Raw genomic sequence first — 16602 nt, 5'->3', positions numbered from 1 at the left:
TGGGAGCCACGTGTTGCGAACCTGGACTGGGTCCTGGCCAAAAAAAGCCAAGCGGCCTTCAGAGACCTTGGAGGACCGAAGGTTCATTTCATGGCAGTGGGCCCGGGAGAGAGTAATCTCTCAAGGTGTGAGACCGGAGCGCAAAGGGGGTAGTTTATACACTTTGACTTCCATATCTGTGCCACTCTTGCGGCCACAGCCAGCAGGGTGGGTGGCAGAGAACAAGGAATGGCCCTGCGGCCGGGACTGGGATTCCCCTGCCGGATTGGTCCGCCACCTCAGAACACAGATTTTCCTTATCATGACTTCAGAATCCATGATCTAAACCATTCCATGAAGCTGCCCTTAAAACCCTACCTTTATATTGCTGGGTGATGTAAGGATTCATACGGAAAAAATATTCTAAGGAAACGAACCTGAAGATCTGGTATGGAAAATGGAGGCAGGGGTGCCTGGGTGGCTCAGTCAGTTATGCGTCTGCCTTCCGCTGGGGTCCTCATCCTGGGATCGAGCCCCGTATCAGGCTCCCTGCTCAGTGGGGAGTCTGCTTCTCCCTCTGCCCCTCTCCCTGCTCATGCTTACACACACTCTCTCTCTCTGAAATAAATAAAAATGGAAGTGAATATGGAAAAAATTATGAGATCCCCAATGCAAAATGGCAGGCCACAGTTCTCCTTAAATATTGAAGCACTTTTATACAGCATCACTTCTATATCCCAGACTGTGACCGTATCCACACACTTCTGTGTAACAGCCGCAGGAGATGAAGTCCCCAGGACTGCACTCTTGCCGGTCTTTTTCCTCTGAAACGGACACCATCCGTTGTACGTGGCATCAATGCTCTTTCTGTTTTAATCCCACAGATGAAAGAGCTCGGGGTCATCTTCTATAACTGCAGCTGCCTGGTCCTGGACTTACAGAGGATATTCGCCCTGTACAGCTCGTTAAAATTCAAGAACAGAGTGCCTCAGACCTGGTCCAAGAGGCTCTATGGCGTCTATGACAACGAGAAGAAGTTGCAGCTTCAGTTGAACGAAACCAAATCTCAAGCCTTTGTGTCGGTGAGTCCTTGCCCTCCCGCTTCTCCTTCCTCCCAAGCTGGAACGTTCGAGTATGATCCAGGGCCGGGCCATCCTGAATTCTCCACATCAGTTCTGTCCCATCCCTCGAAGAGGTAAGATACGTGCTATCAGACTCGGCTGTCCCCAGTGAGGGGAACAGTGATGAAGGTTAATGCTCATTCCTAGCTCCTGCGGTCACTGTGCTCCTCTGCTCTAGCCACGGAACCCTCCTTTGATGAAAGGAGTCTGAGGGAACCCCATTGTGTAACACAGGTAAAAGGAGAGCTGTGTGTACGTCACTGAAGCTGAGGGCAGGGCACGGCACAGCCTCCGGCCCCTGACTACACTGAAAACCACCACCCATCCCCCACCCACCACAGCTGCCCCACAGTGTCACTGGGAATGGGCAGTGTGACTCTGTGCCTACAGCCCTGCTCCCCAGTCTTTAATTAAGAACTGGCTGGGGCAGGGGCACCTGGGTGGCTCAGTCATTTAGATGTCTGCCTCCATCTCAGGGTCCTGGGATTGAGCCCCGCATCAGGCTCCCTGCTCAGTGGGGAACCTGCTTCTCCCCTCAACTCCCCCTACACCCTGCTGTGTCTCTGTCACAGAAACACCTTAAAAAAAAAAAAAAAAAAAGGACTGGCTGGGGAGTACGTTTAAAGATTTTATTTATTTATTTGGAGAGAGACAGAGCATGAGCAAGGAGAAGGTCAGAGGGAGAAGCAGACTCCCCATGGAGCTGGGAGCCCGATGTGGGACTCGATCCTGGAACCCCAGGATCATGACCCGAGCCGAAGATAGTCATCCAACCAACTGAGCCACCCAGGTGTCCCTGGGGAGTACGTTTAAAATGCAAATGTAGAGCCCCCTACTCCTACCCAGGATCGAAGGACTGGACTGGGGTGAGACCTTAGAATTTTGTTTTGAAGCAGGCTCCACAGCTCGTCCTAGTGCTCAGATAAACTGCTTAAAACCATGCTCCTCATTCAACATGCTCATCATCCTTTTTGCGGATCAAACCCAAAGCACAGTCTGAAAATTTATCCAGGTAACAATTGAGACAAAAGAGGGTGTTTTTTTTTGTCTTAACAAATTCATATAAATACAAATACAAATAGCAGAACATAGACTGCAAGACTTTCATCAAACCAAGCTATAAAAAAACCTTTTCTTTTTAAAATGTGCCGCAGACCACAATGCAGTCGCACGTAGCGTAGTGCATGGGGCGTTCTACAAGCCTAATCATTTCATGTATTCTGTTCCGTTTCCGCTCAAGACAACCCTGTAAGACGGGAAGGCCAGCTCGGATTCTGCATTTGTAGACGACTAGCAATAGGAAATTGGCCAGGGAACCCTGAATCCAGAAGGTGACAGGGTGACATATCAGCCCAAGGGACATTTGCTCAGCCCTAGAGCAGGAAGCAGGAGGGATAGTTGCTGGATGTTGAATCTTGGAGCTAGGTGGATGTGAGTTTTGTGTACATTTATATTCTGACTCTTAAAAAGCTGGGGGAGTCCCCCCTTGTTGATCCCAAAGTTACCATACCTGCCCCAGGGAGAAGGCCAGACCCTTAATAAAATCTACTAAGACCAAGGCCTTTGTTGTATTCTAGGGCAGATTTGCCAGTTGCTTTTTATTAAATGATTTGCCCCAAAATAAATAGAGTTTTGAAATATGTCTTCAGGAATAGCCTTTTAAACTGTATAATGCCTCTGCTTTCATTTTTCATATTATCACTTTATCTTCTATTTCCCATTACTATCAAGCCTACCTTTGAATTCCAGTCGGACACATGTTAACTGAACACGGTTTTTGCAGAGACATAAAACCTTGCAGGTAAAAAATAAAGTCAGGCCTCCCCACCACTGGAATTGGTAACATTTGCCCAAAGCTCTTTGATCTCACCCCTAATGTAGCATTTATCACATTCTCATAACTGTTGGTTTATTGATCATCGCTCCCACTATTTAAAAGGCTCCAAAGGCCATATACAGGGCCATCTTCATCATTGCTATTCCCAGCACATTACTTACAGCTCCCTAAAAGCAACAATAAATGTGGGATTGGTTTTATTAGTAGTAATTTTAATAAAAAGTTCTAGGATGCATATAATTTTCTGAGTAACATGTGCCAAACAAATGTCAAGGCAAATTTATTGAAATTCAAAGCATTTGTTATAAAATATCTTAAAATAGTATATTTTTAAAAAGATTTATTTATTTGACAGAGATCACAAGTAGGCAGAGAGGGGTGGGAGAAAGCAGGGCTGCCTGCTGAGCAGAGAGCCTGATCCCAGGGTTCAATCCCAGGACCCTGGGATCATGACCTGAGCTGAAGGCAGAGGCTTTAACCCACTGAGCCACCCAGGTGCCCCTAAAATAGTATATTTTTATAATCTCACAGTCCCAAGACTAAGTTAACACACGCACACACAAATATTATTGAAGACCTTAATTACCATTCCCCAAATTAGATTTGGGATGATTAATAACTTAGCATGTTATATATAAATTTTAAGTTATGATACAAATGTGGATTATTTCTAATTTTCTCATGGAACACAAGGAAAGGCCTGGCGAGATTTCACTCTGTGATCTCTAACCACTTGGAGCCACATGGTTTCGATTTATTTACATTCCCCATTGAAGTCAGAAACAAGAACCATAGTTGATTGTGTTTTGGTCTTATCTTGTAGATTTCTCTTTAGAACCTTTGAGATTATAAATTTGCTTTCCAAGATCAAGACTAGTTGGTTCAAGGTCTGTTCTTTTTAAGATTTTATTTATTTGTGAAAGAGAGCATGAGCAGGGAGCCCACTGTGGGACTTGATCCCAGGACCGTGAGCAGACGCTTAACCGATGGAACCACCTAGGTGCCCCTCAAAGTCTGTTGTTACGGATCTGGGTGCTAGACAGATCTCATTTCTTGTTAAGGTTTCATTCACCCATCCGGTCCTGCAGACTGAGATGCGTTTAGTGAGTGAGCGCAAACATTAAGCAGAACGTGGTGCTGTGAAAAATACCCCGCTCTGTTCCCTTACTTCGTTGTTAATTACATTTGAATAACTTTGTGGAGAGATGCTTTACATTCCATGAAATTCACCCTTTCCAAGTATATGATTCAGTGGGTTTTAGTGTGGCCAGAGCTGTGTTTACATATCCACTGTCTCATTTCGAATATTGTCATCACCACACCCACTGGGGTCACTCTCCATAGTCTCCTTCCCCCAGGCCCTGGCAACCTCTACTGTCTGTCTCTTAGGGTTCTCCTCTCTCTAGCATTTCATATTAGTGGAATAAGACAGGATATAGTCTTTTTTTTTTTTTTTTTTTTTAAGATTTATTTGTTTGCGAGAGAGCACAGGAGGGAGCAGAGAAAAAGGGAGACAGACTCTTGCAAACTCCCCACTGAGCCCAGAGCCCAACGTGGGGCTCAGCCTCATGACCCTGAGATCATGACCTCAGCCAGAATCAGGAGTTTGACGCTTCACTGACTGAGCCACCCAACAGTGTGTCGTCTTTCATAATTGACTCCTTTCTCTCAAAGTCTATTAATGTTACAACATGAATCAGTACATCCCTTCTTTTTCATGGTCAAATAATATTCCAGGCATCACATTTGGTTTATTCGTCCATGGACTGATGAACATTAAGGAGTTTCTATCTTCTGGCTCCTGTGAAGAGTGCTGGTGTGAAGCTTTATGTACAAGGTTTTATTGGAACACCCGTTTCCAGTGTCTTGGGGTGTAGACTCAGGAGAATTACCGTGGGCAATGTGATAACTGTGTGCTGCACACTCTGAGACTGACAAACCGTTCTCCAAACTGGCTGCCCCAATTGACGATTCCACCAGCAACAAATGACAGCTCCCGTGTCTCCACGTCTTTCCCAATGCCTGTTATTTTCAATTTTATTTCACCCCTCCTGGTGGGTGTGAAATGGTATGTCCCTGTGGTTTCTACTTGTATATTTTAGTGTGTTCTTTGGCCCTTTGTTCATCTTTTCTGAGACATGTCTTTCCAATCTTTTGCCCACTTTACTTGGATTTTTATTATTGAGTGGTGAGTGTTCCTATACATTCCACATATACAGTTTGCAAATATTTTCTCCCTTCCGTGGGGCCAGGTTTTTGTGTTTAATATATTTTAACTTAAATATTCTTGGGATGGAGTGTGGACTCTTTACAAACCAGGAAACAGTTGTGAAATAAATCAGAAGCCTGCTAAGGCGAGCATTTAAAGACTATACAAAGCAAGTTATGTGCATGTTTAAGGCACTACTTGATCTGAGAGAGAAACATATTGCCTAGATGCAGGTGCAGAAGAGAACTGGAGTGGTAAAAGGTCATCACAGAGCCAAAACAAAGAGAATGTTTTCCTGCTCCTTCCCATAATAAAGGAGTACACAGTGCAAGGCTCAGAAAATTAATTCAGGGGCTACCTGGGTGGCTTGCTGAGGTAAGCGTCTGTCTTTTGCTCAGGTCATGATCCCAGGGTTCTGGGATCGAGCCCCACATCCGGCTATCTGCTCAGCGGGAAGCCTACTTGTACTCTCTTACTGTCAAATAAGTAAATAAAATCTTCTTAAAAAAAAATTAATTCAGGACCAATAAGAGGGAGACTTAACAGCCTTCTAATTAAATTATTGGAACTAGTTAATATTGGAACTAGTTAACTTCCTCTGTTGGACCAGTAGATCAGTCATTCTTCAGGTGGTTGTTCATTCACTTACGTCTTAAGCAAATATTTCAAAGCCACTGGTATATCCAGACACTATTTTCAAAGGTAGTGGACTCTGGAACACACCGTCAGGCACCGCCACGCCCCCAGGGCCGGGGGGACTGACACAAATAGTCACGCGTTTCCCTAATACACACATGCAACACCTGCCGCACTCCAGGCATCGGGTTCAGCGATGGGACCGTAGGAAGCAACGCGGCGGGCAAGTGCACATCCAGGGCTATTCCCGAGCGGATGGAAATACCCAACGTGAAGCAGCTCCACTGGGAGTGAGGTCCGGTCCGGGAGTCCCTCCAGCCTGCAGCGCTGGTTAACGTAGGAAGCCCTCTCACGTTCAGCCCGCAGATACTGCTATATAGCAGGGGCTAGGAGTGGCGTGCAGATAACCAGGTGCTGGAGATACGTAGCCCAGCGGGGCACACGCCAGTGCAGAAGCACCCAGACTCATGAAGACGACCCCATGTCACGGGCAGAATAAATGCCACCAAGCCAGCAACTTATTAGGGCCACCGATGTATGCCAAGTGGCCAGACTAGAGCTGGGACGTGGCAGGCGCTGAGTGCTATTGGCAGAACAAAGACTGGCAAGCACAGAAGAGGCCCGGAAGCGAGGCAGGTGTGTCCGGTGATGACCCACCCCCCTTCAGCCACGGGGTTCAGCAGGTGGAAGGGACCCCGCCCAGACGCCGCAGGCTGTAAATGCGGAAGCCGGGCCAGGAGCACTGGATGGCACCACGCACGACCAGATGTGAGGAGACCAAGGACACTACGCCTCCATTTGCTCCTCCCTGAAACCAAAACTAGTTTTGGGAACACACAAGGAAATCCAGGAGACTTCGAAACAAAAACAGGGGCCTCCGGCTGCGTGTCAGGACTGGCTCAGGCCCTGGCCTGGGGCTAACATTTTTTTTAAAGATTTAGTTTACTTATTTGACACACACAGAGAAAGTACAAGCAGGGGGAGCAGCAGAGGCAGAGGGAGAAGCAGACTCCCCGCTGAGCAGAGAGCCCCACGCGGGACTCTGGGATCATGACCCGAGCCAAAGGCAGCCACTTAACTGAGCCACCCAGACCCCTGGTACTAACATTTAAAGCAGACCCAACAGGCTGAGGGAATTACGTCGTTTCCATATTGACTGTGTTGATAGAGACAGAAATATGAGTGGCATACAATCCCTAAAATTCAGCCAGGGACTGTCTCGGCAGGCCGGTGAGGCAGGGGCCATAGGCTAACTAATATCACAGATAAATCATATTATGAGAGGCCGGAGAAAGGAGAAGGAGCCTCTGGGTTCTACAGAGGGGCTCATCCTTGAGCTGGAGGGCAAAGGAAGTCTAGGACTCAGATGGGCCAGAAATGCTGACACGCAGAGCACACAGATGGGGGCTGGGCCGTTCCTTCCCTTTGGGGCACGGAGGGCATGGTGGCTGGCCCAGGAGGGAGGCAGAGAAACGGGAGGCCAGGGCACAGAGGGCCAGAGATAGACCCCTCCGAGTTCAGGCAGGAGTCCCAGACACGTGTGTGTGTGTTTACATCATGGTGACAAGGAAATGATGTGTTAAAGTCCCAGCAAAGAGCACTAGGGAGAAATGGCAAGAGGGACAGGGAGACACAGGAGACGCTGTAAAGCAGGAACATGTGTCCCGGGGACAGCCGGAGTAACCACCATGTGTGTGCTGGGTGAAGGGGGGAGAGACAGCGCTGGGTTTTGTTTTTTATTGCTTTTGTGTGGTATGGTTTGTTTCTATTTTATGTCCATTCATGAGGGTTTGTTGTTGTTTTGGCATTAGTCTTTTTCAAAGACTTAGAAGCTCACCCTCATTCCAAAGTAAAAATCATTTAAATAATCAAAAACCATCTGATAGCTGCCAAGGTGACTTTCTGAGCAGGGTCGTCAGGGTGGGGGCGGGGCTGACCAGACTCCTTTCCTGCCCCCCTCCCCCATGCTCCGCATTCCTCCTGGGTCGGGATCTAGAACACCCACTTCATCTTCCCTAAGCCGGGTTGAGGATTCCCAGCAGCATGGTTCGGTCAGCCCCTGAACCTTGGATGAGAGACCCAATGCCCCGCCCCCACAGCAGGGAGTTCCAGAAACCATGTATTCAGACTTCCGGTACAAAACACCCCTTGGATTACGCATGCCCCTCCACTTACCGTCTGTATAGAATAGGTATGCGGGAACTCCTGAGAAAATTTGCAGCTCTACCTGACAAAGTGTCCACCAGAGCCCCCTAAGTTTAGAGCTAGAGTGCTCCCCAAATCGGGTTTGGGTATCGAATGTTAGAATTCCCTCCCAAAACAGACGTAAAGGACAGCCTCGAGACCCATCCTAGCACACCCAGATCTGAACATGCCTCAGCTATGCTAGGATCGCATACATATTAGTCAGATCTCATCCAGAACTGCGAAGTTGGTTTGCAAAACTTGACCCAAAAGCCAAGCTCCATTAGAACATGTAAAACACAGCAACAAAAGAGAGAAAGCCCCAGCTAACAAAAAGCAATCTAAACGCTTGGTTTTTTGTGTGTTTTTGCAGAATTCTCCCAAGCTCTTCTGCCCCAAGAACAGAAGCTTCGACATCGATGCTATCTACAGCGTGATCGACGACGCCAAGCAGTACGTCTACATCGCGGTCACAGACTACCTGCCCATCTCCAGCACCAGCACCAAAAGGTCAGTGAGTGCACAGCCTCGTCCTCGAGCCCATTCTCCAGGGCCAGGCACACATGGGGGACCACGGGGAGCCAGCCTGCACCCGGAGATGCTCTCTGTTCACCTTGGGTCGCTGCCCATCAGCCCTCCTCGGTCTGCATTTGGATCTTGCCCATGACACGTCTCCTCCCTCAGTCCATCTGCAGGACTCAGGGGTCATCTCCTCCTGCCAGAGTTCCTCAGTGCTCTACCTTACAGGCACTGGAACGACTTTAAAATGAAGATGGGGGTGTTGTCAATCTGAGCGTTATTTGAAAAATAAAAATAAATGGAATAATCCAAACGATTCAGAAAAAAACTACGTCTTAAAGATGAGTTCGCAGGTGTCCTTGAAGGACATGCTGACACTGAGGAGGCCTGGCACGACCTTCCGTGGAGGAGACGTCATCTCGTTGTGTCCCCGCCAGTCTTCATTGAATGCTCAACTTTCATATGCTTTCAGCTTCAAGAAGGAGGAGACTCAGAACATGTATGTTCTCAGTCAATCCATTCTTCTCTATGAAGAAGAAAGCATTTTAAAAATAAAGGGATTTTTTTTCAGTAATTCATCAGTTTGGGGCAGTGTGTAAGTCCCTGAATATTTACATGGATACAGGCGTGGCTCTGCCCCCAAATGTTTCCTGCTTTTGCTTTCTTGCTGGGAGTGCGAAGATTTGGGTACTTGCATTCTAAAGAACGCATTTCGTCCAGGAAAAGTTTTCAAAGGGCACATTTCTGGGAGTACCACCTGAGACTTTTTAATTTGGAAAATTACAATTTCAAAATAACCATTTGCTGCGGTAAAATGATTATGCGTGCTCTCTATTGCTTTAATGTTTTTAAGTTGCCAACCCCACATAGGCATAATATGCTTCCTTATGCAAATGGCTGTAGGATTGCGAAAGCATGTTTCTCCCAGAACTGCTGGAGACACTATGAAAACACTTTTACTTTAAAATGCAGTACATCCTTGAATATTCATAGGTTTTTACCCATCTACTTGTGCACAGTTTCTAGCCCTCCTTTTCATTTTCCTCTTGTTTATTGTGTATGTGGTTTCAGATACCATTTTAGATGTCAACTCCCCCTGGGGACGATTTTGAAACCTAATAGATAGGTTTTGCCTAATTTTTCCATTATTGTGGAAGGAGAATAAGGTCAAGTTTATGGACTTATGTTAGTATGGAGGATGATTTCTTAGGATTGACAAAACCTTCATCCCATGAAGTCCCAGGAACAAAATTAAGCTCCTTTATGGTTGGAAGGGGTTGAGGGGGAGGGAGTTAGCATGGAGAACCTAAAACATCTTGGAAAAGCAAAAGTTAGAGAAAACTAAAAGAATGATAAAGAACAGGGCGCCTGGGTGGCTCAGTGGGTTAAGCCCCTGCCTTCGGCTCAGGTCATGATCTCGGGGTCCTGGGATCGAGTCCCACATCGGGTTCTCTGCTCGGCAGAGATCCTGCTTCCCTCTCTCTCTCTCTGCCTGCCTCTCCATCTACTTGTGATCTCTCTCTGTCAAATAAATAAATAAAATCTTAAAAAAAAAAAAAAAGAATGATAAAGAACGGAAAACTCACATGAAGTTTTGCATTTGGGTTATTAATCTCCCTGAAATGGTTAGTAAAAGAAGAGTTCTTTTCCCATACTTAAAATATTGTAAGACCTTGCCCCTGTTGTCAAGGATTCTGATGAAAAGTCCTCAGAGACATAAGAAATAGTTCAAACATCTAAGCTGTAATTAAATATGTAAGAATGAAAAAAAAATTGGAACCCCCCCTGGGAAAAGACACTGAAGTTTGTGTCAGCTGAGAATGTCTATTTGGTTTGTTTTTTGTTTGGGTGCATTTTACTTCTGTGAGTGGTGGCATGACTTCATTATTCGTTCTGCAGTAGAACCATGTAGCTACATAGAGCTACACTTTTTCTTCCTTTCACAGTCTCACCAAAGGAAAACAACAAACTGCTTTAAGCACTGAATGCCCCACTCATCAATCTGAAAGTAGGACCGGTAAAATCTCAACCGTAACCAGATGAGATTTTACCTTACTTTAAAATACTCTAATTACCTTTAACTATTTTCTTATCAAGTATAAATGGGCTTTAGATATTTCATAATTATAAACATGCCAATGACATGTCTCTGTTATTCATTTGTGGCAAAACATTCTTTTTCGGTAGTATAAAAAAAAATTAAGCAAGCTGGGTCTTTCAGGTTTGAAAGACAACTTTTGAATAACATTACCACTAGCCAGTCTATGAGAAAATTTTGTTTTGTTTCTGTATATTAAACTTCATTACAGTAAAAAAAAAAAAAAAGAAAAAAGAAAAAATATTTAAGTCAGCCTGATTCCTTATCCTGGAGAAATCTTTCAGGAGTGATTCCAACTTGAATAAACAAATAGATACTATCAAATATGCTACAGACTTAACTTTTAGTGTATGCACTGCTAAACATCCAAATGAAAGGAAAAATTCACATGCTCCCAAAGTAGAAATAGTTGGCAACGTGTAAAAAAAATATACACCATCACTTAGCAGCAATGTTAGAAGTAACTTCTACTTTTCAAAGAAGTACAATGATGTGTGGCTAAGTAGATCTTGCAGTAAAAAAACCAGAGGCCCTATTTCACTTCTTCCTGTTTTAGCCATCGGGTGCTCTTTCTTTAAGCAATTCACTTATTTATTTGGTTCTCCGTGTGCGGTGGTTCATTATTTATTTCCTCAGTCACATGCAATACATCTTTCAGAAGGAAACCAGTAAAAGTGTGAAGGAACAATAAAAATGTGGGCTGGCAGCCAAGAACCCCCTCTGGCAAAGTAACCTTTCGGATGTGAAGGAGAAACAAAGGCTTTCCCAGAAAAACAAAAGCTCAAGACCTGCCTTACAAGAGGTGTTGAAGGGAGCTCTTCAAATTGAAACGAAAACAACAACAAAATGAAAGCACACTAAGGTGATAAGCAGTTGGAATTAGAATATTATAATATTGTAACTCCTTTTTGGAATGGTAGATTATACTCTTAACTGTATGTTAAAGGAAAAGAGCGTTAACATAACTCTTGCTACTAAAACTGGGGATGAAGTCACAGCTGAGGAAGAGGTAACATCACGACATCGAAAGTACAGGAGGAGAGGAGCAAAAGGATGATAGGTGAAAAGAAAACTGCAGTCAGTAGAGAAAAGACTGTTTTCTTCTATGAGATCCCTTGTGTAAACCCCATTGTAACTACATGACAAAAATCTAGAGCAGAGATGTGAAACATAAAAAGGAGGGAGAACGACCAAATCATCCTGGAAAACCACCAACTGGCAAAAGCAGACCGAAGCAGAAAGAAAAAAAAACACGGAAAAACCAAACCAGAAGGCGGGAGATGAAATGGCCAGTAGTAAGTAAATGCTTACCTATTAGTAATCACCCTCCGTGAAAATGCACTGAACTCACCAATCAAAAGGCACAGAGTGGCAGGAGGGACAGAAAAGCAAATATGCTGCCTACAGGGGACTCACTTCAGCTCTAGAGACATGACAGGCTCAGAGTGCGGGAATGCAAGATGACACTCCTCAAGCGAACAGAAATGAAGGCAAGTGTAACCATACTTATATTGGACAAAATAGACTTTAAGCCAGAAAGAGTCCCAGGAGACAAAGAAGGTCCTTAAATAATGATAAAAGGGCCGGTATATCAAGAAGATAGAGCGATCGGAAATGTACGGGCTTGCTGCCAACTCTGCGACTTCAAAACGTACTAAGCACGGGCACCTGGGTGGCTCAGTGGGTTAAAGCCTCTGCCTTCGGCTCAGGTCATGGTCCCGGGGTCCTGGGATCGAGCCCCGCATCGGGCTCTCTGCTCCGCAGGGAGCCTGCTTCCTCCCCTCTCTCTCTGCCTGCCTCTCTGCTTACTTGCGATCTCTCTCTCTCTGTCAAATAAATAAATAATCTTAAAAGAAAAAAAAAAAAACTAAGCAACTAATGAGGGATCCTAAGGGAGAGAGAGACAATAATGTGGTAATTGTAGGGCACTCTAATACCCAGCAACAGCCATGGATAAACCAATCAGACAGAAAGTCAACAAGAAGATGTTGCAGGGGCACCTGGGTGGCTCAGTGGGTTAAGCCGCTGCCTTCGGCTCAGGTCATGATCTCAGGGTCCTGGGATCGAGCCCCGCATCGGGCTCTCTGCTCAGCGGGGAGCCTGCTTCCTCCTCTCTCTCTGCCTGCCTCTCTGCCTGCTTGTGATCTATCTGTCAAATAAATAAAAATAAAATCTTTAAAAAAAAAAAAGAAGATGTTGCAGTTGAACCTAGCTTTAGAACAAATGGACTTAGCGGGCGGGCACAGAACATCACACCCAACGGCAGCAGAATACACGTTCTTCTCAGTGCACGTGGAACGTTCTCCAGGATAAATCACATATTAGGCCACAAATCAGCAAATTTAAGAGAGTTGAAATCATACCAACTATCTTCTCTGACCACAATCATATGAAACTAGGAATCAACAAGAAAACAGTAAAAACATCTACAAATACGTGAAACTAAAAGCACTTCTAAACAACTGTTGAGCCAAAGAAATCAAAAAGGAAATTAAAAATTGTCTTGAAAACATAACATATTGAATATTATGGGATGCATAAAAGCAGATCCAAGAAGAAAGTTTATGACTATAAATACATACACTGGGAAAGGAGAAAGATCTTAAATAACCTCACTTTACACCACAAGGAACTAAAAAAATAAGTATCGAACCAGAAATAAATGAAATAGAGACCAAATCAAAAGAAAGTGTCAACAAACCAAGAACTGGTTCTCTGAAAAGAAAAACAAAATTGAAGCCTTTAGCTAGACTAACTAAGGAAAAAAGAGAGAAAACTCAAAGAAATAAACTTGAAAGAGGAGACATTACAACTGATACTACAGAAATACCTAAAATTATGAGACTATTATGAACAATTATATGTCAAGAAATTATGTAAACTAAAAGAAATGACTACATTTCTAGAAACACACAACCTACCAAGACTAACACAGGAAGATGGAGAAAATCTGAATAGACCAGTTGTGAGTAAAGAGATTGAGTCAGTAATAAAAAAAAAAACTCCCAATACAAGAAACCTCAGGACCAGATGGCTTCCAAACGTTTAAAGCAGAATTAACACCAGTCCTCCCCCAAACTTGTTCAAAATACCAAGAAGGAGAAACACTTTCAAACTCATTCTGTGAGGCCAGTATTACTTTGCTACCAAAATCAGATAAGGAGACCACAAGAAAGAAAACTATAGACCAATATCCCTGATGGATATAGATGCAAATATTCTCAAGAGAATAGTAGCAGACCGAATTCAGGAGCACATTAAAAAGGATTATACAGGGGCGCCTGGGTGGCTCAGTGGGTTGAGCCGCTGCCTTCGGCTCGGGTCATGGTCTCGGGGTCCTGGGATCGAGTCCCTCATCGGGCTCTCTGCTCAGCGGGAGGCCTGCTTCCCTCTCTCTCTCTGCCTGCCTCTCCATCTACTTGTGATCTCTCTCTCTCGGGTGGATAAATAAAAATCTTTAAAAAAAAAAAAAAAAAGGATTATACACAATGAACAAATGGGATTTTATCCCTGGGATACGATGGTATTTCAACATATGCAAGTCAACAAATGCAAATAAACTGCATCAATAAAATGATAAATATGACATGATCATCTCAATAGACAAAAACCATTTGACAAAATACAACACCCTTTCATGATAATTAAACAAACAAACAAACCTCTAACATAGGTACCGAAGGACTATAACTCAGCATGATAAAGGCCATATATGACAAACCAACAGCTAACATTATACTCACTGGAGAGAAATTAAAGCATTTCCCCCAGGATCAGGAAAAAAGCAAGGATGCCTACTGTCAGCAGTCTTACCCAATACAGTCTTGGGAGCCCTAGCCAGAGCAATCAGGCAAGAAATAAAAGGAATACCCATTGGGAAGAAAGAAGTAAAATTATCATTATTTGCTGATGATGTGACCTTATATGTAGAAAGTCCTAGAAAATCAATTTAAAAAAAAAAAACTGTTGGAATTAATCAATTTCAGTGAAGTGTTATGATACAGCATCAGTTGCATTCCTTTACACCAATGATGAATCCTCTGAAAAAGCAGGAAAACCATCACATTCACAGTAACATCAAAAACAATATTCTTAGGAATAAATTTAACAAAGGAAGTGAAAGATCTGTACAGTGAAAACCACAAAGCTTTGCTGAAAGAAACTGAAGAAGATACAGATAAATGGGAAGGCATCTCTGTCCGTGGACTAGAAGAATTAATATTGTTAAAGTGACTATACTACTGAAAGTGATCTACAGATTCAATGCAGTCCCCTTCAAAATACCAAAAGCATTCTTCGCAGAAATAAAAGAAATAACCTTAAAATTTGTGCAGAACCACAAAAGACCCCAAACAGCCAAAAACAATCCTGAGAAAAAGAACAAAGTTCAAGGCATCACACTTCCTGATTTCAAACTACATGACAAAGCCGTAGTAATAAAAACAATACAAAAATAAATGACATCAGGGGCGCCTGGGTGGCTCAGTGGGTTGGGCCGCTGCCTTCGGCTCAGGTCATGATCCCAGGTCCTGGGTTCGAGCCCCGCATCGGGCTTTCTGCTCAGCAGGGAGCCTGCTTCCTCCTCTCTCTCTGCCTGCCTCTCTGCCTACTTGTGATTTCTCTCTGTCAAATAAAGAAATAAAATCTTTAAAAAAAAAAAAAATAAAAAAAAATAAATGACATCAACCAATGGAACAAAATAGCCCAGAACTAAACCCTGACCTATACAATCAACTAATGTTCAACACAGGCACGAGGAACATTCAATGGGGAAAGGACAATCTCTTCAACAAATGGTGCTGGGGGAAACTGGAGAAAAACACAGAGAACAGTGAAGTTGGACCCTAATCAACACGACTCACAAAAATTAACTCAAGATAGATCAAAGACTTAAAGATAAGACCTGATATCATAAAACTCCTAGAAGAAGATATAGGGGGAAAGCCCATCAATAATGGTCTTGGTAATAATTCTTTTGGCATGACACCAAAGCCCAAACAACAATAACAAAAAATTAACAGATGGGACTATATCAAACTCAAAAGGTTTTGCACCACAAAGGAAACAATTAACAAAATAAAAGGACAGCCTACAGAATAGGGAAAGATTTTTGCAATCCATATCACTTCTGTATGGAATCTAGAAAAGTTCTACCTGTAGAAAACACAGTGCAATGATGGTTACCAATGGCTGTGGGATAAGGGACAAGAGTGACAGTGTTTAAAACTGCAAACTTGTAATGAGTAGTAAATAGGTCAAGGCTAGTGTGCTGTGAGCATTTTACCGTGATTATGTAATACGGTGACTATCAGTACATTGGCAATCATTACAATATAAGACTGTACCAAAGTTACGTGCTGTGTAGCTTTTTAAATTTATACAATGCTATGCATTGAATTTATTCCATAAGAAAAAACGGAGGCTGATTGGTCTGTGGGCTATTAATATTCTTCACTTATGCTTGCATTCAACAAATATTTATTGGGCACTGTGCAGGAGTGAGTAAAGTCTGAGCGGTGTATGGTCCCAGGAACTCCATCCCATAGGGCAAATGGACATAGAACCTATTATAACAGCACAGTGCGGTGAATGGTACAATAGTATATCCATATCATATTATAGGTCCTCAGTGAGAAAGCAGCTGCGGCAGGTTCAAAGGTAGCAGAAACTTACTGGAGGAAATGCTACCTGATTACATTTTAAAATACACAGGAGTTGATCAAACAAAGGATAAGAAGGAGTTTTCCAGGTAGAAGGGACAGCTCGGGCAAAGTTTCAGGTGGGGAAAAATAGCCCTACCACATGCCAGGATTTGTAACAGGTTTGGTGCTGGATACAGGCTGTGAGAGATCAAGTTGGATCTCTCAAGTTGGAGAGAGGGCAGGGACCAAGGACAGGAGGATCTGAGTGTGAAGGAGTCTTGTGACTTTGGGGAGCTTCTACTATGTTTCAATCAAGGGAGATGTGCTTGTAGACAGATCACTTCGGTGGTCATGGAAAATGTACTTGACAGGGACAA

General features: G+C 43.8%; 1 protein-coding gene across 4 annotated transcripts in view; it reads left to right on the top strand.

The window, feature by feature from the left end:
• Positions 1-16602, top strand: part of PLD5 (phospholipase D family member 5) — a 391790-nt gene that overhangs the window by 356740 nt on the left and 18448 nt on the right. For all 4 annotated transcript variants that reach the window (XM_047705556.1, XM_047705558.1, XM_047705557.1 and 1 more), the window contains 2 exons: positions 864-1061; positions 8340-8476. In XM_047705556.1, coding sequence (XP_047561512.1) covers positions 864-1061; positions 8340-8476 — 335 coding nt within the window. The remainder of the gene's footprint in view (positions 1-863; positions 1062-8339; positions 8477-16602) is intronic.

Source organism: Lutra lutra, chromosome 15, assembly GCF_902655055.1.
Source record: "Lutra lutra chromosome 15, mLutLut1.2, whole genome shotgun sequence".
NCBI lineage: Eukaryota > Metazoa > Chordata > Mammalia > Carnivora > Mustelidae > Lutra > Lutra lutra.
This window is presented reverse-complemented; position numbering and strand designations above follow the sequence as displayed.